The sequence below is a fragment of the Lepisosteus platostomus genome, chromosome 11 (assembly GCF_059453375.1).
Source record: "Lepisosteus platostomus isolate fLepPlt1 chromosome 11, fLepPlt1.hap1, whole genome shotgun sequence".
Lineage (NCBI taxonomy): Eukaryota > Metazoa > Chordata > Actinopteri > Semionotiformes > Lepisosteidae > Lepisosteus > Lepisosteus platostomus.
Genome location: NC_142621.1, coordinates 3,954,540 through 3,975,263, shown reverse-complemented (window position 1 = coordinate 3,975,263; position 20,724 = coordinate 3,954,540). Strand labels below are relative to the sequence as shown.

At 41.9% G+C, this 20,724-nt stretch overlaps 1 protein-coding gene across 2 annotated transcripts in view; it reads left to right on the top strand.

Annotated features, from left to right (window-relative positions):
• The window catches only part of ak5 (adenylate kinase 5), a 62,569-nt gene that overhangs the window by 2,712 nt on the left and 39,133 nt on the right, over positions 1–20,724 (top strand). For both annotated transcript variants that reach the window (XM_088597965.1, XM_088597967.1), the window contains exons 2-6: positions 1,065–1,251; positions 2,284–2,451; positions 5,857–6,029; positions 7,169–7,282; positions 12,265–12,456. In XM_088597965.1, the coding sequence (XP_088454091.1) occupies positions 1,065–1,251; positions 2,284–2,451; positions 5,857–6,029; positions 7,169–7,282; positions 12,265–12,456 (834 nt within the window). The remainder of the gene's footprint in view (positions 1–1,064; positions 1,252–2,283; positions 2,452–5,856; positions 6,030–7,168; positions 7,283–12,264; positions 12,457–20,724) is intronic.

The window sequence follows — 20,724 nt, the reverse complement described above, 5'->3', positions numbered from 1 at the left end:
TTACAACTCCAAAAAAAGGTTGGCCTCCAAAATAGTTCTCGTTATTTGGCATTCTCTAATTTAATCTAATTAAATTATCTTATAATGCTCCCTAGAATCAGCTTGCTTACATTTTAGTAAAATATTTCGGTAAATGGGCCACAGGTGATACAGGAGTTTCATTCTTGCATACTGTTCTATAACACAGGAAGCTCTTAAGTTTAAAGCCAGTATTTTCAGAATACTGAAGCAATGTGCCTCAAGCTTCAATTGGATTGTGATTCTTAAGAAGCCTGCAAGCTGGACTTTGCAGGTTCATGTGAAATATTACAATGTAAGACAACACTGATATTTTTAATAAATAATAATTCAATATAATAATCTAGTATTCTGAATTAAAAAAGGATTTTATCATTTATATTATATACTCTATACCAATATTTGTAATGGGTGTTTGTGACAAAGGTTTGGGAGGGATGACAACAATCGAATGCAATCAGTAATTAGCAGTCACTCCTGATCTCATTTCCTCCCCTGAAACACTGTAAATACTGTACTGATCTCCTTCCCTCCCTGGATTGCATCTTTCCGCATCCCAGCGCCACCCCATCTCCACCTCTGCAACTGCCTCTTGGTCACTCCGAGCTATGCATGGGGGAACCGAGCAGGTTCAGCCAAATTTTCACTAAACGCTCCACAATCCTTTCAGGACACTTCATTCCTGGGTGTTGTTATTCCAAGTGAAATAATATTTAGATAACACAATGCATGCATTTATGAAATGTTTTATGAACCACTATAAATATTATTATAAACAACAACAACGACAATAATAACAATAATTGAAAATAATAAGTAAAAAAACTGTAGGGCTAAGAATTCAGATGTAGCATGAATGGATAATAAGAGGTACAGGCGGCAGTGAGGCAGCCCGCTTGCAATGGGTGCCACGTATTGCCACAGAGGCTCTGTAGTTCACTGGTGAGGAAGTGGGTCCTGTTAAACACACAAAGCACTTCAGGATTGAAAATGAGCCGTCCAGGAAGCAAGGGGTGAGGTGTTTACTCCGTGCATTGCTGTTGCAGAGCCTGCTAACTGGCTTGATGTACTATCGGCCGGATGACCCAGTGGAGTACTTGGAGAGCTGTCTGAAGAAGGTGAGGGAGCTTGGAGGAACCGAGAAGGTCCGATGGGACACATTTGTCGGCCAAGAAAAAAAATCTTTACCCCCACTCAATGGCGGACAGTGCAGAAGGTCATTCTTCAGAAACGGTAAGTGTGCATTCACAATGCACGACGTTCGCCTGCAGTCAGCAGTTCAGGTCGAGGTGTGGGATGAACAGCTATCAAGAATGGGTTTCGAATTGTGGCACGTTTTGCTTCAAAACAGCTTTGATGCAAAATGCGAGAAAAACAGGCTCCGAAGATTTGTCGTTTTGGGCAATACACTTTGCCGAATATTAGCACAACTGCAATGTAATCCATCAACAGGTGTCTTTGTGAGATAGGACGATACCCTTATCTGAATAATACCTGAAGGGCAGGACTACTGCATATAAAAACAAAACAAAACTTTTATTGTGGTCATGAGATATGGAAATCCTATGAAAAACTGCCACAGTTCTCCAGTTCATGCGTGCAGGCGAAAACTTTGTAGGTGCCGTGGTTTTTGAAACCAGCACCTTTATGAGGGAAGAAATATTTTTCCCTTCTGCAATGCTTCTGCGCTTATTCAGGCCTGAACCCAGTGAACAGAGGCTGTAAAATGGGATCCGTGGATAAGATTAGAGATAAGATACCTGGTCACAACCAGCTATTTGCCTGGTTCAATGACTGCCGTTTTAATTAAACCGTTCTATTGGTCCGCTGTGAAATTTGGCCAAACTAATTCAGAAGGAGCAGTGGTGTGATTTGGATTAGCTGCTTTATTCTGTTCACTTCCCTGGCTGATGGAACTGCTTCATGACCATAAGCTATCACCCTCCTCCACCACCACCACCACCACCACACACACACATTTCACAAGGAATGAGCTAGGGAGCCGCTGTAGGGGTGATTCGAGTTGCAATGCTGCAGGTGGAGGGAGAGGTGAATAATAATGTGTGAGCGGGGGATCCAGAATCGGGATATTTTCATGTCATGTGTGGGCCAGGGTAGGGTTCAACCTCCTCCTGCACGCTTGCTAAGATTTCACATGTATAATCTCTTATCCTGTTGTCACATGGCTCTTCCAGAGACAGATTCACCTTGTTCTCCATGCTGCAATTTTTGTAAATCGGCTCTTTGTTTCTCTTCCCCCTTCAGTGTTGCCAGATAGCCCTAATTTCCCTTACCGACGGTATGACCGCTTGCCTCCGATCCACCAGTTTTCCATTGAGAGTGACACCGACTTGTCCGAAACAGCAGAACTCATTGAGGAGTATGAAGTATTCGACCCCACTAGACCTCGTCCCAAGATTATACTCTTAATAGGTAAGAAAAGTGACCATAACTAAAATGGTCGTTTAACTGAAACCGAGTTTTCCCCTCAGGTTTTATTAAGAAAGTCCATATTTCTTAGAATTTGGTCATCCACAAGGCGGTCTTAATGTTTTCTGCTGTTAAAAGATTATGATATTTTTTCCAAGGCATGAAACAGCAAAGGACAGCACTGTAAGAAACTGGTTTGTTTGGGCAGTTCAAGCTAAATGTATTCTCTTATTAACGGTCTTATTGACATCACTACAAGCTTCTGTCCTACATTTCTAGAATTCTGTTGACCTACTGTCACAAAATGAACAGTCAGTTCCAATTTCTCTGGGAGTTGGAGATATTTGCTTTAATTTCTTTAGAACCACAAACCTACCATACAGTATATAACATTTGTTCCTTTTTTCATAAAAATACTCATTTTTAAGTTGCTGTAAGAGTTGTGAACCTTTACAGTTAAATGAACCTCTGCTAAAGTTATTTAATTTATCACTTTTAGTTCCCAACTGCTGGTTATGATTAGGGCTAGTGTTTTCCAGCAGTGAAAAAAGGAATCATTTTGGGTTTCAAAAGCTCTACATTTCAGTTATGTTTAAATTAAATTTGAAAAGCAAATTACCATTTTATGAAAAATATGCAAATTGGTTACAGCACCAAAACACACTATAATTCAATGTTAGGGAGCACTCAAAAATTTATATTTGATTTTATAAAGAAATATATTTATAAATAAAACAATAAATAGATGTATATTTATTCAAAATATAAATAAATGCAAATTTATTAAAAGTTAAAAAAACATTATGTTAATGTTAAAAACATTAAAAGACATCATTTGTATGTAATAAAGTGCAGAGTTTGTCAATGAAAAGAAGCTGGCTGAACATTTTATGCCACAAAATAACAGTTCAGAAAATCTGGGATTAAATTCCCCAATTTCAAACAAACTAGAAGTACTTTCGCTCCTAGAACAAGTGGTTTTTGTAAAAAACAAAACTGCATCCTACGTAAACCAACAATCACAGTCCACCTACACAAAAGTGGTCTGTATTAACAGCAGCGAACATCAATTTTAACAAACTAATGAATCCAGAATAACAAATTATAAGGCCTTATTTGCAAAGAAAATGACTCTAACTTTGTATGTTTTGTAGAAGTATAAGTACATAGGAATCTTAGTATTGAAAAAGTTTTGGTAATTTACAACCAAAGAGCTTAAATAAGGGGGCCGTTTGTAATGAACCTACTGTATCGGCCCTGTTCTGTGAGTTGAGAGACTGTAGCTGCAATGCCTAGAAATGAGACAAGAGACAGGAAATAGAAAGCACCAAGCATTTAATCTTCAGGCCATCCTCTGTGGATATGCGTTCCAAACGTGAGCTCACTCATGAAGCAGGTTTGGAAATTAACCACAGTCATTTCAAGGATTCCCAGAAAGCACTGACAACTTTTTGTTGAATTACAGGCCTGTCTTAATTAGACAGAATATTTTTGGGAAGCAATTGTATCTGGATGAAATACTTGTGATCATTGATTTTCACGTTTAAATAACAAGATGATAAAGTCTGTATGTGTTGACTTTTTTTTTTCATTTTTTGCAAGCCCTAGGTGTGCTTTTGAAAAGAAAACTACCTTTGCGGTAATGTTTAATTTGAGCCCTTGGAAACCTTTGCAATTTTTCACTGATTGCCCAGTTCCTGTCTTTGGCATTAAAATGTATTCAAAAGGTTAGAGAGAGATTGTTAGCTCTTCAGCAATCATGCATCCTTATTAATTTTTCTGCTTTGCACTGATAGTCATCGTGTACTACACCTCGTTCTGACTGTCAAAAATGACAAATACAGTATTTGGATTTTCTTGCTATGATTAGCTTTTGACAGGTTAACATATTTCAAAGAGAGGATTATAAATTGCTGCCCTTTTAAGATAAGCCGGGAACTAACAGAGCAAAACGTTCAGTGAACAATTATTAAATAAGGCTACGATAACTGAAGGACAGATTATGGCAGATTTAAGATGGGAATAGTTCCTTTCAGTTGCAGACATGCTTAGATATGCGGAAAGTGAATATGAAATGTCACCGTCAGCCATGCTGAGTGTTTAAGCATCCTGCAAATCCTAGTGGAAGCCATGTGGCTCTCTCCAGTCATGTTCTGTAAACGAAAGGTTAACCCTAAGACCTTGCTTTAAGCCCTGCTCATTTACCGCTGTGCACAGTCACATCTTCAGCTTGTGTGGGACTGACAAGCTGTGGTCCGGACAGGAGAATCTGCCCGAATAAGAAGAGACAGCCTGTGTCTTTGGGCTTTTCAGCAAGGAGCCCAGTGTCATCAACTCAAAAGGCATTGGCCTTGACAGATTCGACATAAAAAGAAAATTGCAATGACTCAGAACTTTGTATCTCGATAACAAAAAAATCAGAATTGCGTGATCATGTTTTAAGTGCAGCGTGCACTTCACTTTTCCTTTCACTTCAGATTAGTTTTTTTCTGTTTCTGCTCTGCATGGAAACAGCATATTCTCTTCTGCTGAGCAGGTTGCATGCTTTAAAAAGATTCTCGAGGTGCATCAGTAGGGACTCAGCACCCTCCACACACACACACACACACACACACACACACACACACACACACACACACACCAGAAGAAGCTGCATTCTGGGGGATAAGCTGTTAAATTGTGATTCTATCCACCTGCAGAGACATCTTCTCTTCTTCTGTACGCTGATTCAAACCCAACACAGGCTACAAACACTGACCTCAGCTTCCCGAAATCATCCCAGGCCCAGGAGGTGAAGTGTAGGCTCTTGAGACAAGGGAACATGACCTAGGCTCAAAGCCTCAGTGGATAGCCTGAATGCATTATTAATTTTTTGTATGAATTTCCCCCCCAACATGTCTGCATTTAAATTGTGATGCCTAAGGCTGTGGATTCCCGTTGCCCTCTGTGAAAAAACAGACAATGGAGTCTCTTTCTCTGCACACTGTGCTGTCCCTCTCAGGACATCACAGGAGAGATGCAGTCAAGACCTTGCAAAACTGCAGTGGTGTCATTATGAACACCCCTCCTCCCTGCTAGAAAGACATTTCATGAAGTGTTGATATGCGACCCGTCCAGTAGTAAGAAATAAATGCTTTTTTAAAAGGCCAACAGGTTGTCAATACTAAATATTTAATAAAGCCGAGTGTAACATTTCTCTGGTGGCAAAATATTGACGGCGCTCTCAGCTGACCTGCTGACCTTCTCTCTCATGCCCATTGATTTCCCAGCCTTTCTGTTTGAGGATTTTAGATTCGATGAAGAAGTAATGAGGATCAACAATCTTCCTATTCCGTTTGTAAAGTCTAAAAATATGTTCCCTTTCATCTGCTTGTCACATAGCAACCCCGTTCTTTTTTAACTTCGCAGGCGGTCCGGGCAGTGGCAAAGGTACCCAGAGCCTGAAGATCGCAGAACGCTATGGCTTTGAATACATCTCTGTTGGCGAACTTCTCAGAAAGAAGATGATCCACAATGCCACCAGCAACAGGAAATGGAGTTTAATTGCTAAAATAATTACAAATGGAGAACTGGCACCACAGGTATAAACCATTAGTCTAGTAAAACCTTGAGGTTTGAAGTCCTATAATAGCAGCTTCTCATTCCTGAAAAGCTTATCATTTCCCACCCAGCAGAAGTATATTGTGAAATTTCAATAGCTAGGATCAGAATTACATTGGCAAAGTGAGAATTGTTATTCGTTAATTAAAAACAAGCCTTTCATCTACTATTGACACAACTGGCATAATTAATGTTAAGCAGTAACCATCCAGTGCAAGCCCCCTGGGAGCAGAGCAGTTAGTGAAATAATGTATTTGGAAGAGCATGATTTTCTTTTTGAGAACATAACATTGTGGCACAAAGCACCCGTAGGTCTGAGGAATGAGCTTAAGGAAGAGACGTTTTAATGATGTAAAGGGTGGTGCTGTGAAGCGCAGATGATATTTCTCTCAGTTTGTCCGAGACAGACCGTGCATCATTACTGGACACTGCTTTAGAAGATGGGTTTTGTATCTGTGGACATGCCTACATACATGTGTATATTTGCTGTAAGCAGAGAAGTTTGACTCTTCAGGAGTCATAAGTGATGAAGGGATTTCCAGTCCTGTAAGTGCCCAAGAATTAAACAAAGATGGACGCATGACTGGGGAGCCCACCTGCTATATAAACTGAATGTAGAGGGATCAATGGATAAGGAACACAGAAGGTTCGAGGTATAAAATCTGACTGATGCAGCCTCTGGAAGCTCAGTTCTGGGATATGTTTCCTTTTACGTCTTTGTTTAATGTGCTTTGTTTTTCGTCTGGTTCTAGTGTTTGCATAAGCAGTTAAGCAAGCGCAGGCAATTTGGTTAAACCCTGTACATTGTGCAAGTGTGTCGTAGATCCAGGCATAGTCTGGCTTGGATTAGGGTACAGACAGCACCTTCTGTGATCTCCGCCTAAAAAGGTTTTTCAAGGGAAATTCCACACCTGCATGTCTGTTATTCCTGGGACTTCCCAGCTTCCAATGAAACACCCTTCTTCCCAGCACCAGGCTTGTCATTATTGAAACCTTCTGTGATTCATCTTTGTGTAAATATGACAGACACTAATAAATACATAGAGCTGTTTCTAAAATGTAAAAAAAAAACATCTTTTAAATTTTTACCTCTTTGACCAAAGACTGTGCTTCCCTCCAGGAAACCACGATTACAGAGATAAAACAGAAAATCATGCAGATCCCAGATGCCCATGGGATAGTAATCGATGGCTTTCCTCGTGACGTTGGCCAGGCGTTGTCTTTTGAAGACCAGGTAAGCTCCTCTAGTCCTTATTTCATCAAAACATTTCAGGAATACATTAGGTTTTGCTAGTCACTAGATTTTGGAGTCACGGTGGTAACAGCATCCATTACCAACTCAGTTTCCTTTTTACAAATGCACGTCATATTGCTTTCGCCTGTAATCAATTTAACACCATGAAACGCTGAGTGATGCTCCAGACAGGGTTAAAAATCTTATTGCTAAAAACTGTACTTGTGTAGGCGGCGCTGATGAAATGTTACATTACCTCTTAGCAGGGCTCCATCTGTGATTAACTGTGTGCATGTGTGGCAAGTGTTTTATATGGTCTGTGGGCATCTACAGTATATGCAAAAAAGGAGCTAGGAAAATAAATATTAAAAATGGACGTGGGTGGGTAAAAATAATCCTATTTCTCACACGGTGTTAAGTGACACACTTTTAATCAGTAATTGACACTGTGTCACCCAGCCTTCAGATTTCACCTATAGCCGTCATGGGCATTAACTCCATCAGCATGAGCTTTGTGTCCAGCTCAGCTGAGAGCTCAACTCCTGGTTCTGCACATTGTCCCTCTGACAAACTGCAAAGGGGTAGCTAGTGTGCAAAACTCTTTTTTAACCCGAGTGCGGCCCCTCCTATCTCAGTTTCCACCCAGTCTGACAGCTTTCTTTTCATCTCCCAGTCAGCTGAGATCATAGCTAAGTTGGGCTTCTGGTGGAGCACCAGTTTCTGTCACCTTGAGGTATCTGGGCTGCTTCAGTGATCATCATTGTGTCACAGGGCCCAGTGCACTGAGCTGGTTACAGAAGTGATGTCACCCCCCTCTGAGATCTCTGAGATGAAGACAGTGTGAAATGTGACTGGGGCAGAGCAGGTAGATTCTGGTTGAGTTACCCGCCCTGTAGGCAGTGGTCTTGTACATGCTGTGAGCTCGTGAGCAACCGGGATCGAATCCTGGCAGGAGCAGGGAGAGTTACGTCTGGCGGTCCTGCAACATCAGAGCTACAGCTGGTGAAAATGCAAACATCCGACAGGCAGTTTAACCTCTGTGGAGCATTTGGCTATGTCAAAACAGAGAATGAAACCCCTTCAAGAAAATGGTGTGGACACAGTAGGGATCGCATGGATGGGGGCCAAACTGTCTTTGTATGCCTCTCATTGTACTTGAACATGAATCCAATCAGCTGAGACGGAATCAGATTTTGCAGGACCGAAGACTGAAATAGCAACACAGCCAGCACAATGCTCACATCTACAGTTTTTCATCTCACCTAAGAACCTAAGAAATTCAATTGAAAACCGTGCTGCTTAATTGAGTGTAGGGCTATTTCCTTTAAAGTGCAGGCTTTTGTACTGATACCTCAGTACTATAATCAGATACAGAACGTAAAGTGAATGTCACAGGAGAATGACGGTTTGTTCCTGTCAAACTGCCCTTATTACCTCTCCAGTGATGAAAAAAAGGAAATTTAGCCATGTCTAAGAAAAGAGAGAAAAGGCTTTCAGGACAAAATGGAAGTCAATGTGAAAGAAACGCATTGTTTAACGAAAAATTAGGCCTAGCAGGAGCATGTTTTGTTGCCTGTATAATTGCTTTAAGAATATCAGGGACAACAGTGGATCCTGAAAGTGAGAGACGGCAGATTCACTGTCTTCCTGTTTATCTCGGAGACAAGACAGCCAATTACATTGATATGCCCCTTGTTTTAACTAAGAAGGTGTGAGATGCCTAAGAATAGATGTCAGCTACAGCAGCTAAAAGGCATGTGACCTAATTAGGGGCAAACTAATTTGCCGGTCTCTCTGTTGTCAGAGCACCTCCTGCAGTTATTGGAATGGCAGGACAGAAATGAAATACCGGTGCTGTGAGGGAGACTCGTTAGTGCTGTTTCTCTGGTATGGCGTGTCCATGCTGTGTCTGTCATATCTGCGTCTCAGAAAAATTGTCTTGAATCCATTCGCAGTGCGGCTCAGTTGTTCCACATGCCTCCATTTTTACTTCAGTTTTGCAGTTTTGTGGTTGCGACTAGCAACGGCCTGCAGGGAACTGCATTCCGGCGTGAGATGGTGATACAAAATGCAGGTCAGCCTAAAAACAAACCAAATCCACAGATCTCTGTGAGAGCTGTAATCTACCAATCCTGTTCGGTAAAGCTCACACTAAATCTTCTCTGTGATTTTGATGTGAAACCTCAGGGATTAAAGAAGAAAAAATGGTGCAATCACTTATTCTCTCACACTGCAGTGCCAGATGACAAGTGCATGCTAGCCATTTCTAAGCTGCATGTCTGAGGCTATATAGAACTCTCTGTAAGGCTGAAATAAGTACAAGGCTAAGAAGAGACATACGATTGATTCTGGCAGTCTAAACTACCAGCACAGATTCCCCTCACATTCAGAGCTGTGTAATTACCAGATGCTGACTGAAGCTAACATCGAGACTACAAGACATGCCTGCCTTTAATGGTCTCTAACCCAAAATAAAGGCTTGACAATTCAAATAGTGACTGTATAAATCGATAACAATAGAAAAGACCCCAGCCCAGTCCTGCATATTCCTGTGTGTAATTTACAAATTGTTGTTCAGAAAGTACAACTACTATTACAGTGAATCAGAGTCCCGCAGTGTCTCTCCAGCACGCCAGTCTCGTCATCTGACTGACCAGATGGTTTTATAGCCAAAGATGATTATGTGTGGTCAGAATGAGGACACCCAATATACGTTTTGTTGGCGTAAAAATAATTGAATATATTTACACGAACATGGGTTTATCACTGTAACACATCAATTTCCCTATGGGATTAATAAAGTATTATCTATCTTATCTTATTGAACCACATTTTTATACAACATACTATTATATAGGCTAACTGAGACCCTCAAGATGCATACCAGATGCCCCTTCAACATCATGTTTTAATTCAGAAATGTTTCTTTTGATTTGTGCATATGGTAGTACAGAGCACGCTGTAGAGTTAAGCAATAAACAATTAAACTCATTATTCTAATTGTCCAAAGGAGAGCTAAAGATATGAGAAATCTAATTCTGAGCCCAGTTTTTTTTAGCTGCTGTCGATGGCCTCTTGCAAGTACATGCTTAATAATAATAAATCCTTACACTTATATAGCGCTTTTCTGGACACTCCACTCAAAGCGCTTTACAGGTAATGGGGATCCCCTCCACCACCACCAGTGTGCAGCCCCACCTGGATGGTGCGCCAGTACGCTCCCCACACACCAGCTCTCAGTGGGGAGGAGAGCAGAGTGATGAAGCCAGTTCAGAGATGGGGATAATTAGGAGGCCATGACTGGTAAAGACCATGGGAAAATATGGCCAGGACGCAGGGGTAGCACTCCTACTCTTTTCGAGAAACGCCCTGGGATTTTTAATGACCAAGGAGAGTCAGGTCCTCAATTTTATGTCTTATCTAAAGGACGGTGCCATCTCTCAGTATAGTGTCCCCATCTTTATCCTGGGGCATTAGGACCCACACAGACTGCAGGGTGAGTGCCTCCTGCTGGCCCCATTACCACCTCTTCCAGCAGCAACCTTAGTGTTTCCCAGTAGGTCTCCCATCCAGGCACTGGCCAGGCTCACACCCGCTGAGCTTCAGTGGGCTGCCAGCCGGGAGATGCAGGCTGATGTGGCTGCTGGCTTACCAAGAGAGAGGAGTTTGTTGTGAAAGACATTAAGAAAGCTGGAAAAAACGTCTGATGTAAGACTTGGCCAAAAGTGGGTCTTTGCCCTGGTCTCCTGCGCTGAGATGTGTGCACAGGACCGCAGCAGTGTGGGGGTGGGCACAGGGGCGCTTTAGACAAGGAGACATGGCTTCAGCCCAACCCCTCTCATTCCGAGGGGTGGAGCACTGCTCAGATAGTGGGGGCTCTGTGGTGGCCTCTAATTTACTGTAACAAAATCAGGGGACTTCCTAAACCTGGAGCCCCAGCCCTGTCCTCCTGAACCATCACAGAATAACAGCAGCACACTCCCCAGGAACTATGGGGGCCACACGGGAAGAAACCCCTCTTTGCATGGTCTTCTGGAACTGCAGTTATTTTTAAAACATAATTATCTTCTTTTAAGCAAGGAATGCCCTAGTTTAACACTCAGCACTGCCTTTCATAATTACAGAAGTATATAAAAGACTATTTTTAAGAGTTTGAGAAAGAGGACATTTCTTCAGCAAACACGGCACGTACTGTAGTACCTAGATAACTGCTGTTTGCGTGAACTGAAAATTGTTTATGAAGACATTATACATTATGAGTAACTCTGCATCAGTGTTAATGGCTGTAAACTACGATTAAATATGAGTAGCATGCTGCCTGCTGGTAGTGCAGCATAAATTAATGGTAATTTCACTGTTTATGCCTATCATCCCCTGGGATCTGATTTATTTATTTGTCCAGTGCATTACAGCTGAGACAGAATAATATTCTCCTTCACATGCACCTTATATATATATATTATTGGAATGACTACCAGCTCTTAGTGTTTCATCATACTGACAAGGGTAGACCACCTCAAGAAACTTCTAATTCTAAATTGTGTTGTGTGTACTGTATATAAAGCCATTATTGGCAGCCATGGACAGCTGTTTGGACAGTCAGTGGACAGCCATGGATGCTTATTTGGGCTCATCAGTGTGGCATAGCTAAGTTTGACCCATGAAAATTGATAAGCCCTACTTCGTCAATTTCCCTTTGGGGTCAATAAAGTCTTATCTTATCTAAAGGGCTGTCTGGGAGGCTAGATGGATCTGCCATTCCACAGTATTGTGAAACAGCGGTGGCTAATTAATACCAATGTCCATAATTCACAGCGACTGCAGGCTTGTAAATACACATCATAAACCTGAATTGTGTTTCACATAAAAGGCATTGTTCCTAAAGCCAGCATTGTTAGGTTCTTCCAAAGCAGCGCTTGAATGACCTGGGATGGACCTAAACTGAGCACACCATGTGACAGATGACTGACGTCTCTTCACAGATCTGCACCCCGGACCTGGTGGTGTTCCTGGCCTGTGCCAGCCACAGGCTGAAGGAGCGGCTCGAGAGGAGGGCGGAGCTGCAGGGGAGGCCTGATGACAACCCCAAAGCCACGGAGCGCCGCCTGACCAACTTCAAGCAGAATGCCATCCCTCTCGTCAAGTACTTCCAGGAGAAGGGGCTCATTGTCACGGTAAGCAATGTGTGCCAATGTGCTTGGCGGTTGCCAGGCAATATTGAGAACATTCCATTGCAGAACATGCATGCAGTTCCAGCACAGGAGCCAGATCTAGAGTTGAATGAATGCCTGTTTTTCTATTATTTTAACCTGGTGTTACAAACAGCACATAAAGAACACTGCTCAGAAACCTGCACTAGCTAGAGTTCTTCATCGCTATATAAAATAAAGTTGATTATTATTTATTATTATCTTAGCTGGATTGGCTCTTTTCGTTTAAGGAGTCGTGATTCTTTCATGAAGTTCTTTCTGAAACGCCCATCCTAAGACATGCTTACTAAAATGGAACGGTGCTGTTTCAAGGTGTAAAACACACAGTCTATATTCTTTTCAGCAGCTTTTCACATTCAAACACCACGTCGTTCTTGAGCATTTACCTTTTAAATTAGAATTACAAATCGATACCTCCAGTTATCCTTAATGCTAGCAGTAAGCACCTCCATCCCTTCTTCTCCTTATTCCATTACAGCACAGATAAGGTATGACCTAAAAAAAAAATGACTTGCGAATAAATGCAACCTGCTTTCTTTCTTCTCCATGTACCGGGAGGTTCTCAGTAATAGAACTGGCTGCAGATGCCATGAATTATCCAAAGCGCAAAATTCTCCTGGTTTTGTTTTGTTCATATCAGCAATTGTACACCTGGTTGTAGTTACGTAAGTGAAGGGTGTTGTTGGTGCTACCCTGGTCTTGATATATCAACTTGCCGTAAGCTGCCTTGCTTTTAAAGAGTCTAAAATAAATAGCACAAGAAGAAATGTCTCCACCAGCTTTTTTTTGCTTAGGCCTTGGTGTTTAACACTGAAATGTCAAAGGAGAATGTAATGGATCCACCCAAGCAGAAGAGAGCAATAGCTCTCTTGTGTTCAAGGGTGGTTTGAAAATTTCTCAGTCTAATTTACAAGAGAACAGTCTGTATGTGTATACACACTGCAGTTTTTATTTTTACTCTTTTATGTCTTCGTTTTATTTATGTGGACTGCAAGAATACAAATAGGCAAAAACAGTCATTGCATTTGGCTCTGAATGGATCAGACCTGTCTCTGTCTGCACCCAGATTAGTAGTTAATCAGTCCTTTTTATGTAATGAGAACAGCAAGGCTCTTCGTAGTGGGTTTTGTAATTTCTTCATGCTGTAGGACTGTTTAGCTATAGCCGGGGCCTGACAATTCCAAGATCCAAGAGTTTTCACATTTTCAATTGCTATTTTACTGGGGTTGATTACTGTTGACCTCACCACTGTTGCTAATTAAAATGTAAATCATTGTGTTAATTTCACAGCAGGAAATCTAATTAGCTGCTGTCCTGTTTGGGCAGCGACTTGGCTGCAAGAGTTTTCCAAGTGTGATCAGATTGTAAATGCACCTGCTTTCTGCCGCTATGAAGAGGGGCTGAGGTGTGAAGAGATTGATTCATCAAAACTGTGAGCAGTGAAGGCTTCTTTTAGACTCTCCTCTATAGGCTATTCATCTGGCGGTGAGAAGGTCAATTAGGATAAATGGAAGAGATCTGTAATAAAATAACCTGCAACAGTGATCAAAATAGTGGATAGTTCTACACTCCATAAGAAAGCATCCATCCAGCCTGAAGTGCAGTATTATGCTGTTCATCTCACCCCTGTTATTACAGATATTTACAATGATTATCTCAGATTGGATTCTAGCATAATTCCTGACCCTAAAACTCAACAGTGACTTGTGTCAATGACTAAAGGCCTGTGGCCTATACCTTGCTTATCATGGATGTTTTTGAATATAGGCTACCGCCGTATTTAAAACCTGTTACTGATTCACACCTCGAGCCATTTCAATCTGCACATCAGATGAGCAGAGTCGATGTGTGTTGTACCCGATATCGTGAGTCCAGGCCTTTCATTTAATTTCATGTTACAGCACCGAGAGGCTCCTCACACACTAACAAGACAAGTGGATTACAAATCTGCTTTTAATGCCCTTGTCCCTCCTCAGCAGATTGAGTCACTCTTCATGCCTTTGTCTGGGGGATGGATGTGGCTCTGCTCTGTGCCTGGCAGTCAGTCAGAGCTGATCAAGCCCAGAGCAAATGAGCTGGACAGGCCAACTGGCCTCCTCTCCTCCCTAGGCTTTCTTATGTTCCTGTACACTTGCGATATTATGCCTCCGTTTTATTGTGCTGTTTTGGAGAACACTGCAGCAGATACGGTTCACGCCGGAAAAATAGGACAACCCTCACGTGGGGACACAAGCACATTCTGTTAAATCTCCGTCCGCCTGTTTTAGGCAACAGAGACCAGCTCGACTCAACAAGGGCTAAACACAAGGGCTGTGGCTGGAGCACGTACGTGGCTTTGGGGTGGTTACAAGACAAGGGACAATAGCAGAGGCTAACACTAGGCTGGTAGTTACACGCAGACTTATTAGGTCTATTTACATAGCAGGGTGGCTGTCAGGGAACCAGTAGGTTGAATGGGAGAATCCTTATGCGTTGCCGTGAGCCCTGCGGAATGCACAGGAGCACAGGGACAATATCCGAAACACGGATGGTCAGCAGGAGAAGCAACTGATATCCAAAAAGCGTGGTCGAAAAAGGCAGGAGTAAAGATCAGGAACCGGGAGATCAGTCGAGGAGGTTTGAACGCGCACAATAGTGAGCATGGGTTGGTGCGTGAGGGAACTTTAAATACTGGAGGGAGAGGGACGTGGTTGGATAAGTGGTCCAGGAGTGAGAATCTGTGGAATCTGGTGCCCGTGGGAATGTGATGGATTCCGTTAGGAATGAGAAACAGTGGGTTTGGGAATGTAACAGAGTTGGCGAGGGAGAGTGCGGGGAGTGACAGTGGCCTATCGGTCACTCTGCAGTCTCACGGACTATCCCCCAACTCCCAGCCTGCTCTGCGGCGCCTGCGTTTCTCAGGTGCGCCTCTTCCTCATCACCCAACGAGGGCACTACAACACTCTATTACAGTGGGGTTTGTTAGAAGACCACAAAACGATGAAAATCACCCCCACATATCGTCACGTTAGCACCCGAGGTGGACGGAACAGCCTTTTAGCAGGGCTGAGTATAACGTTGTTGATCAGTCTCATCTGGTTTGCCACCTGTTTCAGCTTTTACCATCAGGCAGGAATTATAAATCAATTAAAAAGAACCCTAGTCATCTCAGATATAGTTTCAATAGATTTTTTTTCAAGCTTCCACCTGTAGAGCGCTTGAATTGTTTGAAATGAGTAGTGCAACAGGAGCCTTGTATTTCAATCGTTGTGTGCAAAGTTGGTCAAATTCCTGGTATCGCATCACAAAGCATCTGGTAATGTCAGCATCTGTACTGTATTTCTGGTTTTCAGATGTGTCACTGTTGCTATGCACTTGAACTCGTTAATGTGCACTTCTGCACATTAAAGATTTGAACTGAAGTTAATCCTACGGAGCTGTGCAACTGTGCACTACCTGTATAATGGCCTTTGTGGGGAAAAAAAAAACCTCTATCAAAGCTGTATCATCAGATACTCTTCAGGAGTTTAAAAAGGTTCCATTGTTAGGTGATAGCATAATCACTTCATTCTCTGTAGTCAGTTAGTGCTTTATATTTCTGACTATATGCCTGCTGCAAAGACTTTTTTGGTGCAAAAACACACACTGAAATAGTGAATGCTGAATTTGGAAATTGATTCAAGCTACATGTTGGAGGTGGGGTTAGCCGGCGGTATTCTTGTTTGATTTTTCCTGTAAGAGACTGATTTTCACTTTCACAGCAAATGAAAAATGCATGCCGAGACGTCTTGAAATACCGTCAGCCACCTGCGAATGTGAAAGAACAGCATGATTCAACAGCAAAAAAAAGGCAGTGGGGGGAGAGAGTTTTTCAATTTAAAAAAAAAGTGAAAATAAAGGAATGTGCTGCAGTAGTAAGTCAGCACATCATCTCCTCCTCTGGAATAATCGCACAATGCGGATGCCACAAGGAAGCTTTGTGGTGCTTAAGTGGTTCTGGGACACGATCCAGAATCCATGATTGGCTGAACATTAATTGGCTCTGAAAGTAGATGAAAAGAAGAACGCACCAGGGTGCTTTTTTTAAAATAAGAGGGCATGTAAAAAATATATATGCAATCTAAGGAAATGGTTTTGTAAATGGCATTAGTTGCCGTTTGGCAAAGGGTTTGATAACTGGCAAAAGTCGCCTACCTGGAAATGCACGACGTGGAGGCCCCAGTTTGAACACCTTGGGGTCTGTGGCTTTGCAGAGAGTGTGCCGAATTGCAGAGAGCAAGGAGCACCCAGACTGGAGTTTGGCAGGGAAGGCAGGTGTGAAGGGTAGGGGCCGATAGGGAGCGACCACCTAAAGATGAAAGCCACGTTTAATGGCCAGGAAGTGTCATAGGACATAGCGTGTTAAAAATGAATGCACAAAAGCTGAAAAGCTGATGTTTTTCCAGCCACAAGGCTGCAGAACTGAAATGTCGCACAACTGGCATTTTTGCTAATGACATGCAAATTATGTAACACGGGTCTTGTTGATTCAGATTTGTCTGCTGTGATGTCTGGTATCATGTCGTCCTGGTTGCTAAAAAGTGGCAGCAGTAGAGGATGGTTTCGCAGCTGTAGGTTTGGCTGTGCCCATGAGTGCCACTGCGCAGCTCGCTAGCCCAGACAGAAGCTCCAAGCCCTTTCTGTCGCTGGCCTTTTAAAGCTGCTGTTTGTGGAGATTGTTGCAGATTTTCCCTGGGAGCTAAAGTGGCATATTCCAACAGTCCCCACCCCAAGGGTAATGCACTCAGCTACTGCACAATTCATTAATTCTGTAGCAGCAGTGGCATGTCTAAACTCAAGGCTCCAGTGTGTTGTAACTCCTTAACACTTTACGCCCTGATCAGTAGACAGCATGCATGCAGCATCTTGTATTTTTCAAGAACATCAGTGGAATTAAAGCATTGCGACATTTAGCCTAAAATGATGAAAAAGATTCCACGCTGGCGAGGTCAAGATGTATATTTTCCTGACCCCTTTTGCACAGCAAATGGACTGAAGAGGCAAGGCAGTGAAATAAGCGATGTTTAAAGTCCTCCAATGTAAGTCATTTCTTCCGTCTCAACCCTCTCAACGATGTCTGCTGTCCTGTACCCGGGTACAGACGCCATTCTCAACCTGAGATCTCCAACTAGCCAGATCTTTTAACTTTAGTCAAGTAAGAAAAGTGGGCTAACAGTTGCCTAGTGGTGGATTGTTCATCATGATCAAGGTGTAAACAATCAGAATCAAAATGATAGTTTTCATATGTGCTACTATGGATTAAATGTTAACATAAAAAAAATGATCCATTTATTTAATATGTTTGTCACTAAACATCCCATAAGGTAAGGGTAAGGATAATCATTCTTACCCCACATGTTAAATGTGTAATGTAAATGCTGGATTTCAGCACTGAAAATCTTGCTTTTAAGAGTGCTTGCACGCTTACCATATTCATCCACATTCTCACACAAACACTCACACTCACCATCATACACTGCCCACCAAAAAGCAATTTGTTTCTGTAAGGACAAAACTCATTGAAATGGAAAGGATTTCTCTAATCCTGATGAGCTAATTCTTCTTTACAAGGGAAGCAATAAAAGGCTTTTCTTATTCCAGGTAGGCTCTGTTTATAAAGCTGAATTGGTTATGAAGTATTTCGACTGGTGCAATTTCGCTTTGTCCACCAAACTGCCACAGTGAGTTAGTGATGAAGTCGGCACCTGGTGATGTTTTCGAAGCCTCTCTAAATAGACTTATTGTATAACAGCCGTGGCTCCAGATAACAGCCACCTTTCTCAACATGGGGTCATTCTTAGATAAACATCCATGAGCACTTTTGACTGCTGTGACCAGACTGGAGAGGAAAACATTGCTGAATTAAGGTTTGTGCAGATTAAACAGTTTTCAGTCATCAGTACCAGCCAAATATAGTGTTTCTTCAAGTACAGGTGCGTCCGCCTTCTGTCCTACTGTGTGTTAGGGGGAACACGTAAATATTGAGTACCTATGAAGACATTAGGACGAGATGAAGATCCTGTATTTTTCCTAACTTATGCAACTGCTCTGCTCTGTGCATTTTCTTTGGGCTCTGCAAAAGTAACGTGATTCAGAGCTCGATTAATGTTTCATATACCGTATGCTGCCCTGGTTTCTCGTAGTCTGGAATCCCAGGGGCTTTGAAATCACATTTGTCATGCAGCAGAAAAAATAATACAAATTTGACTCTTTTTTTTTTATTGCCAACGGACATGTTAGAAAACAGGACAAGTGTGTTGACAGAAAAATCTATTTTCATTCCCCCTGCAATTAAAATTGCAAGTTATTTTTTGCACTGGATTTTACTCCTTCATCATACAACCTGTACATTTATTTTCATCTCTTCAGCTAACTTCTCTTCAGTTAAGCTACCTTTTTTTTCTTACAATGGAGTCATCTAACTGTGTGCTTGATTAAACCCTTTTCAGGTAAAACAAGGGTAGGATATTTCACCTAGAATAAATACTTAACTGAAAACAGGGTTCTGATTTCCTATAGCTGGCCAATAAAAAGCAGTAACCTCTATAAATGTATGTATACTGTATATTCTTCCCATGGAAGATGAGAAAGTTTAGGATTCTTGGGCATGAGAAGAAAGCAATTAGGAAATTGGCAAGTTTGAGTCAGGAGGTAGTGCATTACATATGCAAGAAACATGCCATACCGTCACCGATACAAACTGTGAGTTATCTGCAAATTATTAATACCCAGACAGCAGCAGGGCCAAGAATTTTAGCAGCATCTGTTATCTTAACAGAAGGCTTCCTGTCAATAGGATCGTCTTATTCTGTTGACCTAATTCTGTGCTCATGAGATACAAACTGAAGCAGCTTCCTACAGAACAAAGGCCCTATCTGACACTAACCAGATGAGTCTCTTGTTTTGTAGTTTTTGTAGTTTACATGTCAGCATTTTGAATTTTTCCTTCTTTAAATAAAAAATGCAAATAAGGTCTGTTTAAGAATTCTAAAGTCTTATTTGTGCCAAAGGTAATTATGTTCAGATGATTTTTTTTCCCAATACCTACCTGTTAGTGCTGCTACTGTATGTGGTACAGTGGTCAGGGTTCTGGACTCAAAAGGTTGTGGGTTTGTTTCCAGCATGGGGCACTTTTGTACCCTTAAGCAAGGTGCTTTGTTAAGATTGGTCCACTGAGATGCCCAGCTCTATAAATAGGTACATATCTGGATAATAGTATTTGCCAGAATGGTGAGTATTCTGTAAAATAGCTCTTCTTTTTCTATATGCATTTGAAGTCAGTTCAATAGTTTTCAAAAAGACCAAATACCCATGCAGAGACCAGTTATATGTCTTGTAGTTTGTGGGATTGTGGGTGTCAGTCATGTGATTACGAGTAAAAAAAAAGTGACGTTTTAACCCCTACCTGGCTCGATTGGCCTGAGTTTCAAAACACTTTTCTCTTTGAAAAACACCTTCAAGCAAATGTGTTAGTATTACTACTCTGCATATGTCTCAGTAGACCATGAAAGGAGATCCTTTTACAATATATCATTTAGTGACTTTTTATGTTGCGTCGCATGGAAAACACAGCACGACAGTGAGCATCTCTTCAGGTGATAGTGGCCCTGGCATCCCTGTTGAGTGCCATCTGACCAGCGGGAGGTCCTGGGACCGAATGAATCAACAACCCCTTACCAGCTCAGAGTGATTGTACACCATAGCGGAGCGTCAGTGAACTGATCTCCAGGCCCAATTAATGGGAAATAAGCATGGAGACTCACCAATCCAGCACACAGTGAGAACTCATAACTGGTGCAGCATTGCTCTTCTGTCATTATCAGGCTACCTCATGGGGGCTTAGTCATTACAAAAAAATTACATTTAAATCATCAGGTTGCTTGAATACAATTTACTTTATTTACTCATCGCCAGGTTGAAAGGAATGCATTATGGTACCATGACAGTGTGGAAAAGAGTGTTCTGAACTCTAGTTCATAGATTGTATGACTCATTAAACATAGGCCAGTGTATAGAACTGTAAGGAGTCATGCAAAACGTGAATTTTAAATCCACAAAGTGAAATCTGGGCATTAGGATCACGAACAGCTAGTTTAAGATGGGAACCTTTTTGATCACTGCGCCAAAATGTGTTTTTTATACCCCACTGTCTGAAATTGAAGTCTGAGCTGAAGTCCTCGTGCATGTGATATTGTTATGGATTTACATCCTGCT